The sequence below is a fragment of the Leucoraja erinacea genome, chromosome 18, assembly GCF_028641065.1.
Source record: "Leucoraja erinacea ecotype New England chromosome 18, Leri_hhj_1, whole genome shotgun sequence".
NCBI classification, from domain to species: domain Eukaryota; kingdom Metazoa; phylum Chordata; class Chondrichthyes; order Rajiformes; family Rajidae; genus Leucoraja; species Leucoraja erinaceus.
The window spans coordinates 34,210,984-34,228,628 of record NC_073394.1 but is presented as its reverse complement, the minus strand read 5'-3'; the positions used below and the strand labels follow the sequence as shown (position 1 = coordinate 34,228,628).

The following is a 17,645-nucleotide window of genomic DNA, read 5'->3' as shown; positions in this document are numbered from 1 at the left end:
GGTTTACAAAGTATATGGGCCAGAACTCGAATAACGGTCAGGAAGGCTATGGTTGGAATGGACATGGTGGGCGGAGGAGCCTGTTTCTGTGTTGTATGAACCCATGACTCGATGAGAAATGAGTGGCAAAAACACCTGAAGGATTGTGAGATAATGATCATGGATGACTTAATGGAAAGTCCACACATACAGATGGACAGCCAAGAAGAACTTCATATCTACACTCAGATGGACTGGCAGATGGAGGAGATAGGAGTTGGGGAAAGAGAGGAAAAGCCCAAGAGAAATACAGGGAAAGGGATATTGGAAAAGACAAATGCTGGAATCCTGAAATGCATGTCAAAATATTTAAAAGGCATAAACACATAGCAAATAGGTGCAGAAGTAGGCCATTCGGCCCTTCGAGCCAGCATTGCCATTCAATATGATCATGGCTGATCATCCAAAATCAGTACCCTGTTTCTGCTTTCTCCCCATATCCCTTGATTCCGTAACCCTAAGAAATTTAAACATGGGAGGCTTTTTTGTACTTCCGGTGGCGCTGGTGTCAGCAGCCTCCACCTCCATCTTTTTGTTTTTTTGTTTATTTAGTTATGAAAAAGTGTGTTTTTTTGGTGTTTTTATGTGGGGGAAGAGGGCACGGTGGCCTACCTACCTGGATTGGCGCGGCCTTTCCTGCCGGGATCGACCGGAGCTCCAGCAGCGGCGGGACAGCGCTGGAACATCGTGGGGCTGGCGATGCCTTACCGGGGGTCGCCGTCTGGAGCCTGGTGCGCTGGACCTGCTGCACCGACATCCTGGAGCTGCGGTTTGCGGAGCTCCCAACGCGGGCGGCGCTGACGGACAGCGCGGGGTCCTGTGACTCTGCCCGGCTCGGCCTGTGGACCCAGGAGCTGCAGACTCCAGCAGCGGGAGGCGGCTGATCGGGAGGTCCGCGCCGCTGACGAGGAGGACGTTCACCGTCGGGGTTCGGCGTCGGCGTTCCACCAGCCCGGCGTGAGGGCCTGAACATCGGGCCACTCGGGGTGGCGACTGCAGGTGCTCGGAAGGCCCCGACCATGGATGAACACGGAGGGGAGGCTGGCTGGACTATGGTGCCGTCCTCACCTTGGTGCCATTTATGTTATGTTGTGTCGTGGACTTTCTGTGTTTGAGCTTTTTTTTTTTTTATTTTTAATGTTTTATTATTTTTTAAAATTTTTTTATGATTTTTATTTTTTATTTTTATTTTTTTAATGATACTGACTGTAAGGGAAATTCATTTCGTTGTCTCAAATTGAGACAATGACAATAAATTTGAATACAATACAATACAATTTTTATAGTGAAAAAGAAATTGCATGACTTCATTTTTACCATGTGATGATTTTTCCACACGTCGGTAGTCGTTGTTGGCTCAAGAGTAACTCGGGAGAGGAACTTGGTACATCGCAGAAATTAGAAGTAAACGGCAAATTTAGACATACACGTGGGAACTCGTTTAAACTCGTGAACATAAACTTGGAATCTCGTAGAAAACCACGAGTTTGATTTTTTCTTTCACTCAGGATCACTCGTAGGTGGACTCGCACCGTGAGACAGGGCTTATTAGACAGCAGCATAAATTGGCTACAACAGTGACTACATTTTAAAAGTACTTCATTCGCTCCAAAATGCTTTGAGGTACATGCAAGGATTGTGAATGGTGTTATGGAAGCATTTCTTCACTCAAGGAATGGTGCACAGGGATCAGGAAAAGGTGATTTGTGGCTGCTATTCCTTAAGAAATAAGTTCACACGTAAAGTCCCCAGATTGTGAATTAATTACTTTTACTTGTATTGTTGAAAACTAAAGGGGCTGTCCCACTGCGGTGACCTAAATGGCGAGTTTAGAAGAGTTTAGGAGAGTTTGAAAAAAAGTAATGTTGAAGACCTCCTTCGACTATGTAGAAGACCTCCTTCAACCTCCTTCGACTATGTTGAAGACTAGCTTCGACTAGCTTCGGGAAAATTGGACACCGAAAAGTGGAGAGTGGAGACGACCTCCTTTGATCTCCTTCGACCTCCCTTCGACTATGTTGAAGACTATCTACGACTACCTTTGACTACCTTTGATTACCTTCGACTACCCTCGATTACCTACGAATAACATGCCGACCTGCTACGACCTACTTCGACTTAACCTACGAGTAAAAAAAGTATCTATTTTTTCCATGGCGACCTTTTTTTACTCGCGGGCATTTTGTCAACATGTTGAAAAATACGCCGCGAACTAGCTGAGGCCTCGAGTACGCGGGGACTACTCTCGAGCATGAAGGAAAGTTACAAAGACCTCCGAGGACCTTGTGTCGACCATGCTGCGAGTATGAGTCGAGGGCAAACTTGTCTGAACTCAAGGATTAGGTCGCCGCAGTGGGACAGCCCCTTCAGGCATAATAAAGTTTAAATTACGACTTATATCTGCCCTAATATAAAAATCAGCAAACTCAACTTTAAAGATGCTCCTTTGTTCCATTGCAACCAGAAAGCCATCCTTGCCTACAGAGAAGATGAGGTGGAGCTGATCTCCAGGAATAAGACACTTGTAAAGTATCATAATGTCAAGCAATATGGGGAGCAATTTGAGAAGAGGGAGGGGAATACAGAACTGAAGGTGTTATATTTAAATGTATGCAGTATACAAAACACAAGCTCATAGCACAGTTAGAAATTGGCAGGTACGACATGTGGGCATCACAGAACCATTGCTGAAAGAGCTGAACAACAAAGTATGCACATCCTATTGAAAAGAGGCAGGTGGGCAGTGACGATGCAGTGGTTCTAGTGGTAAAGAATGAAATTCAATCCTTAACAAGAAATGACATAGGATCAGAAGATATAAAAGCTTTATGGGTAGACTTAAGAAACTACATGGGTAAGAAGACATTGATGGGAGATATTTTAGCCTTCAAAGAGTAGCCAGGATGTAGGATAGAAATTACCTCAAGAGACAGAAAAGGCATGTAAGAATGGCAATGTTACAGTGATTCAATGGTGCTTTATTGTCACGTGTACCGAGGTACAGAGAAATTTGATTTACCAGTCATACCAAAAAAGCAACAAGATACAAAAACTACATAAAGATTAAACATAAATAGCCACCACAGTGGCTTGTGAGAATCCCCAGGGCACACAGCATAAGCAGAGACCCGCTGTCATTCTCTCTGCAGTCCCTGTCCGCCCGAACAGTCAGAAAGCCATCTACACTCGCTCTAGACTCTGGGATGTCCTCATGGCGCGATGTCCCCGCAAACAGAGATCTGCACTCACAGCACTCCCTCCGAGTCCTCATCAGCGCAGGCAGCATGTCCATCTTGTTTTTTGGCCCCCTCACATTCCCCACTGTGATGGAAGGCAAATAACTTTTACCTTCTTCCTCCTTTTCTCCCGTGGTTGGGGCAATCGAAACATCGAAGCGCTCGCAGTCGGCGATCAAAGCCCACGCATCAGGTTGGTCGAAGCTCCTGCGGTTGGAGCTCCTGAAGTCGATCCCTAACAAAGGGACTGCTAGCTCCATGATGCTAGGCCGCAGTGCGGACGGAGATACGATACAGAAAAAGTCACATCTCCGTCGAGGGAAAAGAATAAAAATGCTTCCCCCCACCCCCGAGATAATACAAAACTAAAGATATACTAAAACATACAAGTAAAACAGACTAAAAACAACAAAAGAAGAAAGGGACAAGACAGGCTGCTGGCGAGGCTGCCACTGACCACGCCACCCAGTGGTCATGGAGGATTTCAATATGCAGGCAGGCAGCACCCCTACAAGCGGTTTGCTGAAACCGGGTCCGGTCAAGGACCAAGCCAGCCATTCAATGTGCGCAGCTGGCGCACTCCAGCAGGAGCACGGGCAAACAAACCCTTTCCACTCATGCATAACCCCCAACTGCACATGTTACAGGGCGGTTGGAGGAGAGAGGCTTCAAGGGGGATGAAATGACCAAAAGTAGACACCCCGGGGGAAGCCGGGTGAACTATGCCATCTGGAGTCATATGGGGTAGGAGAGAGGGGGGTAGAGAGCTGCTTTCGAGACGGCGTTCGCCAGGTCGGTGGATGATGGGCTCCTGTCTGATGTTGCGGCTCTCATGTCACGATAAACTGCCTGAGGGCTCCTTTCTCGAACTGCTATAGCCCAGGAACATCCACCATCTCAGACCTCGCAAAAATGAAGGAGCTGGATGACGAGGCAAGAACGGTCGGGCTCATTAAGGCACCAATGACCAGCCCTCGGAGGAGAGCGGTTTGCTGAAACGGGTCCGGGGGGCCAGCCATTCAAGAGCTGGCGGAGGAGGGGCAAACAAACCCTTTCCACTCATGCATAACCCCCAACTGCACATGCGCGGTTAGAGAGAGGTGGGCGTGGAAAGAGAGGGGAAGGGGGTAGAGAGGGAGAGAGAGGGGGTAGAGATAGAGAGGTGGAGGTTGCGGCATCACGGAGAGGGCTATTTCTCGAACGCTATACTCCACCACTCAGCCATAGATCCCAATATTCACCACTCCCTAGAGAGGGACGGGGGGCAGAGAGGGAGGGGGCCAGAGGGGGAGGGGAGGGGAGAGGAGGGAGGGGCAGAGAGGACGGGGGGCAGAGAGGAAGGGCCCCTTCTCCTCCTCCCCTCCTCCCCCCCCTCTCCTCCCCCCACTCTCCCCCCCCCTCTCCCCCCCCCCCCTCCATCAACCCCATCTCTCCCTCACCCTTGCCCCTCCCCCATTTCCCCCTCCTCTCTCTCTTTTTCTGGGGTAGAGAGGAAGGGGGAGGGGGTAGAGGCAGCACCTACCCAGGTCATAGAGCTCTTTGCGACGTCATCACTCGGATGCTCCTCAGGTTATTTCGGGTTCTGTCGGGAAACCTGAGCCCAGGCGCGAGCGTGCTTCGTGTTCAGTGGCTGGGCTGTTGGCGGGGCTGGGCGCTGCGCTGCGGGAGCTGAGGCGCGAGAGTACTTCTTGTTGAGCGGCTGGGCTGTGGACGGGGCTGGGCGCAGCGCTGTGGATGGCTGGGTGATGGCTAGATCTCACGGTGCGACCTGATGCAAGATCTCTCCCGAGTGAAGTGGTCGTGGTCCAGTAAGAGTTCCGCAAGAGTTCCGCACGATATAGCGGGAGGTAGATAAAGAGTTCCCACGGTACTCTGCAATTCTGTCATTTTTGCGAGTGACTTGTCCGTCTCCCGATCATTCCCGTTATCTGAATGAACATCGTGGACTGTAGTGTAGTTAATCACGTGGCACAATTGATGTTACTTTGTGTCACACACTATATTGGTTTTTTCCACCCGAGCCCTTTAATGAGCTGAAGAATAATCTGTGTTTTTTTAGACAAATGTTGTTTGGTGTGATGCACCTTCTCTCAATATGTGCAAGAAGTCGTCTTTTTATTTTGTCAAATATGAATAAAGACTGTGTCTCACATTGACCGTGATGATTGTGTTATTTTATGATCTACTGAGAGGTGAAACTTTCAGTCTGAAGAAGGCTCTCGACCCGAAACGCCACCCGTTCCTTCTCTCCAGAGATGCTGCCTGTCCCGCTGAGTTGCTCCAAGCAACTGGTGTCTATCTTCAAAGGACTGACCACCAGGCTGGTTGTCGGGGCTGGCGTGTTGCGTTTCACAGACCGAACTTGGGACGGGACTGGAGTTGGGAGGGAAGGGTGGGGGAGTCGAGGGAGAGGAGGGGGAGACAGATGGGGGTGTCTTCATTTAGTGGCGGTGGGTGTCTGTCACTGAAACAGGCAGGTGAGATTTCACATTCACCTTGTGTGTGCCTCTCTCTCTCCTCTCTCTCTCTCCCTCCCTCCCTCCCTCTCACACAGGCATGAATGGATGAACTCAGCGGGCCAGGCAGCATCTACGGAGGGAAATGGACAGGCGACCCATTCTTCAGGCTGCCTTATGTCTCTCTCTCCCCCCCCCCCCCCCCCCCAACCCAACTCCCACCCACACACACAAATACTGGAGAAAATCAGCGGGTGCAGCGGGTGCAGCGGGGCCGAAACGTTGTCTATTTCCTTTGTTCCATAGATGCTGCTGCACCAGCTGAGTTTCTCCAGCATTCGCATGTGTGGGTGGAAGTTGGGGGGGGGGGGGAGAGACATAAGGCAGCCTGAAGAATGGGTCGCCTGTCCATTTCCCTCCGTAGATGCTGCCTGGCCTGCGGGGTTCATCCATTCATGCCTGTGTGAGAGGGAGGGAGGGAGGGAGAGAGAGAGAGAGGCACACACAAGGTGAATGTGAAATCTCACCTGCCTGTTTCAGTGACAGACACCCACCGCCACTAAATGAAGACACCCCCATCTGTCTCCCCCTCCTCTCCCTCGACTCCCCCACCTTTCCCTCCCAACTCCAGTCCCGTCCCGACCCCCTGGGAAACTGAAGGTTTCCCGCTGTAATTAAAGACTTCCCACGGTAGACTGTAAAACTGGGACCCTGGTTCTGGACTCCCCCAACATCGGGAACATTCTTCCTCCATCTAGCCTGTACAATCCTGTAGATACGATTAGACAGGTATCTAGTTATTTAATTCAATTAATGATTTCTATCGCCCAGCCTCTCATCTTTCAATCGGGTTCGGCCAGGGAGGATCTGCAGATGCTGGATTAAAACGAAGATAGACACAACATGTAGCTCAGCGGGACAAGCAGCATATCAGAAGGGTCTCGACCCGAAATGTCACCCATTCCTTCTCCCAAAAGATGCTGCCTGCCGTCGAGTTACTCATTCTCTTTAAACCCGCATCTGCTGTTCCTTCCGACACATGCACAAGAAATAGGCAACTTTTCGGGCCGAAACGTTGCCTATTTCCTTCGTTCCATAGATGCTGCTGCACCCGCTGAGTTTCTCCAGCATTTGTGTGTGTGGGGTGGCAGTTGGGGGGAGGGGGTGGAGGGGTGTGTGTAGAGAGATAAGGCAGCCTGAGGAAAGGCTCGCCTGTCAATTTCCCTCCGTAGATGCTGCCTGGCCCGCGGAGTTCCTCCAGTTAGAAACTGCTTTCAGACAAAAAGAGACACAAACTGCTGGAGTACAATAGCTCAACAAGTGAGAGTATAATCGCTCAGCAACACTAAAAAATGAAAAAGAATAAAAATGTGATTATTTCACCTCCCTTCAACTATTTTGTGGTTCAGCATGAGAGGGATTATAACATTAGAGACATTCCTCTTGTAGTGATGTGTTAATGAAGAGTTGCAGACATCAATCTGATAGTAAAAAATATATTTATTTAACCTCACCTTATGCCCCTTCTGTCAAGCTTCCGGGTTTGCCATTTGCAGGAGTTCCCACGGTACTCGTAAGAGTCATTACGGATATCGCAAGGATATCGCACTGGCATCTGCACTCATACAATGTTGCAACGCTGCTCAAGACACTCTTGGAGAAATTCAAAAATGTTTGAATTTTCTCCCGACCTTACCAAGTCACACGACTGCCTGCCGTCAGCGCCACGGAGGTCCTCGGTGGTCCACGAATGCCGTACAGCTATCGCAGAAGGTTCCCACGATGTTACACTCTTGTTAGGTCTTGCTTCAGGTCGCACCGTGAGATCGCCCTTTAAGTGCTAGTCGACAGCGAGTCGGGAGGCGACAAAATGACAGTGATTCGGGGGGGGTTAACGTGACTCATTAGCTGCTTTAATCCAGAGCCGGGGGGGGGGGGGGGGGGGGGGGGGGGGGGGGAGCCATTGTAATGTCATCCAGCATTTCACCATTACCAGGGTCGGGTTTTCGAGGAGATTTGATTCAAAGGAAAAGTTCAAGCAAGCATCTCCCACAAGCGATTCCGCCGCTTGTAACTTTGCACGAGGACTTTGTACAGTCCATCCGGTGAAGGGAGAAGCCCTTGTGCTGAATGGCAGTCAGGTATGTCAGGGGTGAACCACATCTCTGTGAAACAGAGCACACAGCAGTCTCTCATTTCTTTGAGGTAAATCATTCTAGCTTAATTCATCTAGCTTAATTTCAATGGATTGCATGTTAGTCAATTGTATGCTGGGAAGGGGGGACTTCAATCCCCGTCGTTTTATCCTTACTTGCTGTCCGGCGCGCTTACCGCATAAGTTCTTTGTGCTGCTGTGGCTTTCACTATACCAGTGCTCATCGTTAGTGGTTGAAGAATGCACAAGTAAGGAGGAAAACGATTTCATGTTCCAATAACCATACTTCAGGGCCCTGTGACCCCAGAAAGATGTTTAGCAGCTGTGACTGCAAACCCTCTCTAATCTTTCAACAATACATTCGTATAAACCTCCAAAACCTCTGGTTGATTCCACCCTTTAAATCTGTCGTCTCAAATAATCTTGCATCTTGTACTGTGTCAATCACAGATAAGACCATCTCTGATCACTTTCTTGCACTACTCCTCACCCACATTCTCCCTTCCCCTTACAAACTTTATGTCTTTCCTTGGAACAAAATTTCCACCAGATTATGCAAACTACGTTCAAATTTACAACTCACTAAAAAACTACTTTAAAAAGATTTAAAAAAATTCCCTGTCAGATTTTCCATACGGATTCAATAGTTGATAATTATATTCTTTTTTATTCTTGTGCCTAAAGGGTCCAGTTTATCTTTTGAAATTCTTGCAAATTTGAACAATTAGGTGAAACACTCAATCTGAAGGTGTGGCCGTTTTGTGGGTAAAGCAAAGTTTAACATGAAAACAGCAAAATCCAGTCAGATTGCATTCAGTGCACACATTATGCCAAATATTGGGCAAACAGTATGGTAAAATGGCACAATTGAGCTTAAACTCCATGCTGCCAAATGTAGTACACAAATTAATACAAATAAATTGCATTGCAGCAGCCAAACCCGTGGTAATTCTACTGAATTACATCAATAATGGTCCTCATGAAGTTCATGAAGTTTAGCTTTTCTGGTATAGATTTGAAATTAGGTTTGTGCATTTACGATTTCTTAGTTGGACAATAAGACTAGGTATCAGCACGATTTTACAAGCATGTTATCATATATTATTAAAAGATCAAATGTTTGACTTTATAGGTTCCTGTAAGAAAAATATTTTTGTGACATGTGTTTTTCAGTACTCACTTTTAATAGATTTGTATTCAGCTGAAAATCCCCATCCAAGGTTTGCTTGTACATGAGCTAATTCTATTACAACAGTCCGTCCAGTTGAGGTAAAAGTGATTGGCGCATCTAACGATTCACAATATTTTGCAAAGGGTTTAGCTGGAATAGCAGCAGTGTCATAGATGGCCAAGTAGCTGTTTTCACAATTTTGAGTTGTGTCCAGGTTCACCATAGTTAATGTGAGGACTATCTGTAAAATGATTTAATGATAAAAAATAAGCTTATGAATGAAAAGCGAAAATGTTTAAAGCGAACATTTTCCGAGCATTATTTCTTTACATGGAAAATCAGCTCACAATCATAAATTAAAGTTAGTTTATACCAGAGATTATATTTGAAACACCTACTGATAACAAAAATAATATAAAACAACCTTTATTAAATGGTCTAGTGTTAATGCCTCTGACCAACCTTATAATGTACAAAGTTTACCTTTTAAAATTCTTGTGTATGCATGTGTATTCATTTATGCACCTACTAACTCCAATTGATTGTTTTGAATATTATATAATGAGTGCATGCACATTTCTGTGTTATTGGATATCTGAAAAGCACTGCAGACAACTCAAAAGTTCAACAGATATCAGAGGCATATTTGCTGTGCCATCTGCCACTGTGCTACTTAGACTTCACATAAGTATCATTACAACTCACAATATTACACATTTACAGGAATGGATAGACACAAAAAGCTGGAGTAACTCAGCGGGACAGGCAGCATCTCTGGAGAGAAGAAAAGGGTGATGTTTTGGGTTGAGAGACCGCCTCGTCCCGAAACGTTACCCATTCCTTCTCTCCAGAGATGCTGCCTGTCCAGCTGAGTTACTCCAGCTTTTTGTGTCTATCTTCGGTTTAAACCAGCATCTGCAATTCCTTCTTATGCATTTACAGGAAAGGAACTGAAATCACATTCTTAGTGAATCTCCTCTCATCATTTTTTATCCAACACCACCAACATGTCCTCCCTCTATTCCTTTCACCCTCAGGTACTTACCTTGCTTTCCATGAAATGCATCCATACTTTTCACATCAACTATTTTAGTATAGTTCAACACTTTAGCTACTGCTTGGTGAAGAGGTTTCCATCGAAAGCCCAACTGGAGTTTTTGTGGCTGTAATGTCTATGGTACCTGATTCTCAACTTCAATTAAACATTTCCATTTGCAGATATGTCTGCCTGTGAAACTTTTTCACTTTTGCCCTGTGAAAATAGGGTATGAATACTACACCAAGGGCTTTTGAACATGATGAGCACAAGGAGATAATAGCCCCAATACCAGAGCTGATATCTGCCATTGAATTTTCAGAATGTGGACAGATTTGTAGTCACAACTGGGAGGAAGGAGTGTGGGTGGATGCGTGACCTTCAGAACTAAGGTACAGGAATAAGGTTAGTTTTACAAATGGTGTCAAAGTATAGGATTGTGGACAATTCTGTGCGAGAGCTAGAAAAAATGAACATGGGCTTATATGGCCAGAAAGAGAAGACACAACACAAGTAGATTTGTGGCCTCAGCAAGGGACTGAGACTGTGAAGCCAGAGCTGGTGTTTGCCTATATGGTCAAGGTGTGCTGTTGGGAGTGGGAGGGGGTGGGGATGTGGAAGATCTCCAACTAACACTGGGGATCAGCGATACATATACATTTAAGGCCAGGATTGATAGTTTGATTAAAAGCAGTTTAAATAACTTACCTAATGTGAAAATATGTGAATCTAGTGGCACAGCAGGAGTGTGGGGAAATGGCTGAGAGGCAAGGTGGGAGGAAGTGGGTGCAGGCTCCTCTATATTTGCATGTTTGTTGGCAGGTACATGTGTGCATTAAGCAATCTTTCATTTAGCAAAATAATAAGTAAAATGTGTTTAAATAATGAAACAGCTCATTGCAATATTGTAAAACCTATATAATTAACAAGATTTGAACTTACTGTAACATTAATGCCACATTAATTGTATGCGTTTGTTATATCTTAATTAATTATGAAGGCATATATACCATTGCCAAGAAGCTTAAATATCCTAACTAATGTCAAAACAATGGCTGCAACAAGTATGTTGTGTATTTGTTCATGTGGTGAATGGCCGAAAAGAAGTGTGCTGGAACTCGGGTCACAGCTGAGAAGTTCAACAATACTCAAGAAGCTTAATATGCTGCGGGAAAAAAGGATCCTTTTGGGTGGTATACCAGCCACTGACTATAGAGCAACACGGTCACAGCATCTTCAAAACGCATGGGTCAACTTACTATTTATCCAAGAGAATTGTGTTGATATAAAATAATTCAGCAGCACCCCAGAATATTTGATATACATTTACTTGAGGATTCCTATATTTAAAACAGATATCAGTCTGCCATCTCTTTCCCATAAATGTACAGTATTGTTTTGTTTTTACAGAGCATTCATACCTTAAATGCTCTTGGTACTAGCAGCACCCACACACATTTTAACTCTGTCCCGTCGTTCTTCCAAGCTCTAAAATCAACTTCATCCTTTTTGTTTGTCTTTGTAGAACCACATTCAACTAGAAGGGAAAAATATATTTATTAAACAGCATATTGAAAAATATATATACAATCAAAAAATATATAATTTCTAACTGGATGAGAGTATTACCAAACTCAAATTTGGCACTGAAACCCTGCGCCCTCTGTGAACGTGAAGTGAAAAATTCAACTAATAAAGCTGCTCCAGATGATATTACTGCTGGATTCTCTGCACCACAATTTGGTCCATCAAGGACATGTGACAATGAATTGTCACCATCATAAATTACTACGTGATCAGAATAACAGTTTGTAAACTGTTCTACTTGAAATGTAGTAAACTGCAAGAAAATCTGTAAAAAAAACATAATCAAATCAGACTGGTTATGATTCAAATATACAATAACAGAACCAGAAACAATAAGCAGAATAATGTAAGGGCAACCTTTTAAAGAAGAAATGCTAGGATATCTTTATCATTGGAAGATTTGTGTCTTCAAATTGTCTGAAGTTAAAATATAATTGGAAATTCAGGCTTGTTCAATGGTTCTGGCCTTTCAAATAAATGTCTCCTCTCCACTTGTCTGGTTGGGTGCAGCTAAGATAATACAAAAGTTCATATGAAACAAAACAAGCAGACACTTGGTCAGCAGCCCATCAATCTCCAAAAATATCAATTTGCTCCACCACTAATGTACGGTTTATATTAAAAAACTCCAGCACCTCACCACAACCTTTTGGATAGCATCTCCCACAACTAATACTTTTACATTTATTAGCTCCCTAGGACATATTACAACATTAAGTGTTTCATATTTCATGAACACTTGAGAGTATTCTAATGATGAAGGGTAAATAAATCAGATGTTGTGGTCCACACAATTACCAACAATAATGGTAAAAACAGGGAGGAGATCCTGAAATTTGAATTCAGGAAGCTAAATCACTGTTTAACGAGTAGCACCTCTAAAGGCATAATCTCTAGATTACCTCTGTTGCCTTAAGAGTAGAGTGAGTAGAGAAATAAGAGGATGTTTCAGATGAATGTATGCTTAGAGAATTGGTACAGGAGGGAGGGTTTTAGATTTCTGGATCACTGGGACCGTATTATGGGAAGATGATGGCCTGTACAAGATAGACAAGTTGCACTTAATCTGAAATGCGTTCAATGTCCTTGCTGGGAGATTTGCTGGTGCGTTGGAAAGTGTCTCAACTTATTTGGTTCGGGAATAGGTTACAAAGCATATGACAGTTGGCATGGGCGAGGGTGAGTCAGTCTAGTTGGTAGAACAAACAGGGGCATGAAAAGGGCACATGGATGGAATGCAGGTTAAACTGATCCCATTTTAATGCAAGGCTAACTAGTAAGGCCAATGAACTGAAAGAATCAACCCGCACATGAGACTACAAAGCCAGGGATGAGAAAACAGCTAGATTGGCAACTTAGCATTCCAGTTTATAGAATATTCAAGTGTGATGAAGTTGGGGTACATAAGTAAGGAAGAGGCATTGCAATATTGATTAAGGTCTGGAACAATGAGGAAGGGTTGCAATATCATAAGGGAGGACCTGACCAAAGTAGACAAGGAACAGTTACTTGTTGGTCGACTTATATCTGATAAATGGGAGACATTCTTCAGAAGCTAAAACAAAGGAAATTCTGGGCCAATGTATTCCCAAAAACATAAAGAGTAAGGATAGCCAGTACAATTAACTCTGATATCAGATAAAGTAATAAAGGAGGGCCAGATAAAGTAATCAAAGGAATCATATGACAGATATAGAACACTGAAAACGGGTATAAAAAATGCAGAGAACAGATGGCCAAGAGGGAGGAAAATATATTACCGGCTAACAGGATTAGGGCAAATAAAATACTTTTCTAGTATTTTATAAGAGTCTACAATCAAGAAAGAAACAGTTATGTTCAAAAAGATTTAACATCCATCTAAGTGAGCATGGTTTTATGAAAGGTGACACATGTTTGATAACGTTGCTAGAGTTCTTTGAGTAGATAGCATGTACAGTTGATAGAAAGAAACTTGCAGATGTAGTGTATTTGGATTTCTGGATAAATACAGAAATCACAGTAGTATCACAAAGAAAACAATCAGAATAAATATTATTTACTATTTATATGAATGATCTGGAGAAGGCAGCAGAAACGTTAATTGGGAGGGCTCCTATTGAGAAATGGAGAAAGATTGCAGATGTGAAGTACAGAGGAATCCAAGTAACCCTGCGGAGACACGAGAGACTGCAGATGCTGGTTAACAAAAAATGACACAAAGTGCTGGAATATATTTTTGGGCCAGGCAGCATCTCTGAAGAACATGGATAGGTGACATTTTTCAGTGGTAATCAGGGGTAATGGGGAAAAGGCAGGAGAATTGGTTAAGAGGGAAAGATAGATAAGCGATGATTGAATGGCATAGATTTGATGGGCCGAATGGCCTAGTTCTGCTTGTATCACTTATGAACTTATGAATCTTGACCAAAAAATATGTACTGGAGGAACTCAGCAGCCCAGGCAACATCTGCGGAGGCAAATGCAAAGACGATGTTTGGGTTGGGACCCTTCTTCAGATTGATGGAGCGGAGGAGAAAAAATGGGTGAGAAAACCAAGGGGAAGGAGTGGGGCAAGTAACCAAGGAAGGGAGTGAATTGGAGACAAAATGGACAGATGTGGAATCTAATAAGGAAGAAAGATGGGGAGTGAAATGTAGAACCTGGAAGGGGGTGATAGGGATAAAGGAAAATGGGATTCGGCGAAGGGAGATGAGCAGATGGAGGAGGGGAAAGGTGCGTTCAGAGGTGGGGGAGGGAATTGGTTAGTTGATGGGGGGGGGGAGGGTGGGGAGACGTTTACCTGAAATTGAAAAATTCAATGTTCATGCCATTGGGTTGTGGCAAGTGGAGGCTGAGGGCAGAAAGGTTGGTATGGGAATGGGAAATGGAACTGAAACAACTAGAAACTGTGAGTTACAGCAGACCCTGGCGGACAGAGCACGGAGGTTTGGCGAAACAGTTGCCTAGTTTACTTCAAAAGCATCAAATGTAATGGACGAGGCGTTGCTGACAATTGTAGCTGTTACTGATAAAGACAAATGGCATATTGGCCTTAATTGGAATAAGATTGGAGTTTAGAAGTGAGGACGTTTTTTTTTTACAATTGTATAGGGTACTGGTGAGAATATACCTGCAGTATCGTACGTAATTTTGGGACCCTTATTTTAAGAAAGATTATACTGACATTTGAGCCAGTCAAAAATAAATGTTCTGTTTATTCCTGGGATGAGAAGAATGTTCAATAATGCACTGCTAAATAAATTAGATCCATATTCTTTGATGCTTGAAAAATGATAGGGTAAATGTAGGTATGTTACAAAACCTACCTGAATCGTCATTAGGAATCTGCCCTCAGCCAGGCCCGCGATTTTGGCGCTGTTTGGAGGGGGCGGGTTTAAAACGCGATTTTTACTAGGCTGTACTAATCGCACATGTTCAGCCTAGTAAATCATTAACGAAAAATCGCTGCAAGACCCGGTCGCAAAAGGTATTATTAGTTTTATAGGCCTCGATAATATAGTTATTAATAGTTTAAAATTACTGTTTCATCTCGCAACCTCTCGCAGCCCCAGGGTTTTATAGAGCAAACAATTAAAGGTATGTACCTTATTTTTACATTAAATGGGGCATATATATAACCCTATATATCAAATTATCTATAACGAATAGCTCATTTTGGGCTTTTTATATCCCGCAGTATTTTTCTCGGCACTTGAGGGCACTAATCCAGCGCGATGTCAACGTTCTAAACCGGCGCGTTCCACATGAACCCACTAGAAAGCCGATTTAAATGGGCATTTATTTACAGCAATTGAACACTAAATTCCTTCCATTTGGCCTATAAATTAATGTAAATTAGATATAAAAATCATGTTATATTGTGAATTATTTGTGAATAATCTTTGGACACTTAGGCTATTTAAAAATGTTAATCTTTCCTTAAGAAATGAGCGTTTGATTATCCAAGATCACAGCTTTTTTGTAATGTCCATTGAAAATCAATAGGGAACAAGATGCTAATTTCCGAGTATGAAAATGGTCATAACTTTTTTAATACTTGAGATATGAAAGTGAATTTGGTGTCAAATTAAACTTATTGTTATGCTTTATCTGATGGGATAAATTGCAGACTTGATTTTTTAAATCTCAAAATTTTGTAACATTGCTAGTAAATGTTAAGATGCTTTCACAGTGGTAGGATCTTGATTGCAGAGGCAAGATCAAGAGCAAGAGTGTTGTATTTTCATATGTCCCACATAGAACATTGAATTTCTTATTTGCATACACATTAAAAAAAACCAATAATAGTGCAAAAACACAAAACCAATGCACCCAAGTCTAAGTAGTTCAGATCTTATTGGAGGTTGTACTGATCAGTGGATAACCCTTTAAAACTGACATTTATGGGAACTTTTTACTGCAGAAGGTGGTGAGTCTTTGGAATTCACTAACCTGGAGAGTTGTGGTGGCTAGATCAGATGCAGTATTTAAGAGGAAGTATATACATTTGCTGACTGGATAGCATGCAACAAAAGCTTTTCACTGTACCTCTGTACATGTGACAATAAACTAAACTGAAACTGAACTGAATGTGGAATTGGCATAGATGAGAAGATGAAGCTTGAGGCAGAAGAGCCATAATTACATTGAATGGCAGGGTAAACTTGTCCTGCTCAAGGTTTATTTTGTTTTTAAGTACATTAAGGACAGGAGGGAGACAAATTAAAGTGTAGGGTCCATTTGGAAAACATGGAGCCAGAAGGTATTGGATCGGTCTAAAATAAATACATCTCATTTGTATTTGCTAACAAGGATTTTGAAGATGGAGAATTTGGGGTGAGGGGTGATGAAATTCTCAAATACATTATTATTAAAAAGGAGGGCAACATGTAATTGCTGGCTTCAAGCTAGACACATTCCCAGGGCTAAATAAGATATATCCTAGCTGCTATGAGAGATGAGGGGAGAGATTGCTGGGTGCCTGCGGAGAAGTTTATGTCTCCACTGCCACATGTAAGGTGTCAGATGACTGGAGACCAGCAAATTAGGTTCCTTTATACAAAAATGACAACAGTGATAAGTCAGGTAATTGTGGGTCTATTCATCCAATGTTACTGGTAAAATTCTGAGGAACAGGATTAAGACAGTACATACCTGGAAGGGCAGAGATTAACTAAAGATAATTAATACAGTTTTGTTCTGCGGAAGTCTTGTCTGATCAAATTTATGGAAATACTTTCAGTGGGAATAAAGTGTATTGATAAAGGCAGAATGGCTGATGTGATCTACATTAAAAGCAAAGTTCCACGTGGATAATTAGTCCAATAAGTTAGAACCTATGAGATCCATCAAATCCAAGGATCTCTGATTGTGCCAGCAGAGATAGATAAGATGGTGAAAAGGGCATATGGGATACTTGCCCTCATTAGACAAGGCACAGAATGTAAGGAGATTATGGGACAACGTAATAAGACATGGGTTACGTCACAGCTGGAGTGCTGTGTACAATTCTGTTTGCCAAACAATATGAAGAATGTAATTGCCCACGAAGATGCAGATAAGATTAACAAGGATGTTGCCTGTAATGGTCATGAAGGGTAAATGGCCTTTTTCTGTGCTGTATAACTCTATGGCTCTGACAATATTAAAACCAAACATCAGGTTGGCTGCTTAACCACTGATGTACAGGTAAATAACACTTTTAGTACTTCTATAAATTAACTCTTCCTTGAAATACTTTCCTTTATTGAATATGGAGATATCTGTAGAAAGTAATTTTATTTTCATCAGGGCAAAGTATATTTGTTTAATTGTCAAAACCAAGAGCATATTCCATTAAATGATTCATTTATTTGTAACTTCATTGGAGGTCATTTTATAATTTTAATTAACTCTTTGACTTGGGACATTACACTTCCTTAATTATTTTAAAGTAGCTCTTTGATGAAACCATTGCCTTTCTGTCATAGGAAGCTTGCAAATA

The 17,645-nt window shown here is 43.1% G+C and overlaps 1 protein-coding gene across 2 annotated transcripts in view; it reads right to left on the bottom strand.

The window, feature by feature from the left end:
* Nucleotides 1-17,645, bottom strand: part of LOC129705895 (astacin-like metalloendopeptidase) — a 165,422-nt gene that overhangs the window by 6,573 nt on the left and 141,204 nt on the right. For both annotated transcript variants that reach the window (XM_055649791.1, XM_055649792.1), the window contains 3 exons: nucleotides 11,723-11,945; nucleotides 11,515-11,630; nucleotides 9,067-9,298 (listed from right to left, as the gene is read on the bottom strand). In XM_055649791.1, the coding sequence (XP_055505766.1) occupies nucleotides 9,067-9,298; nucleotides 11,515-11,630; nucleotides 11,723-11,945 (571 nt within the window). The remainder of the gene's footprint in view (nucleotides 1-9,066; nucleotides 9,299-11,514; nucleotides 11,631-11,722; nucleotides 11,946-17,645) is intronic.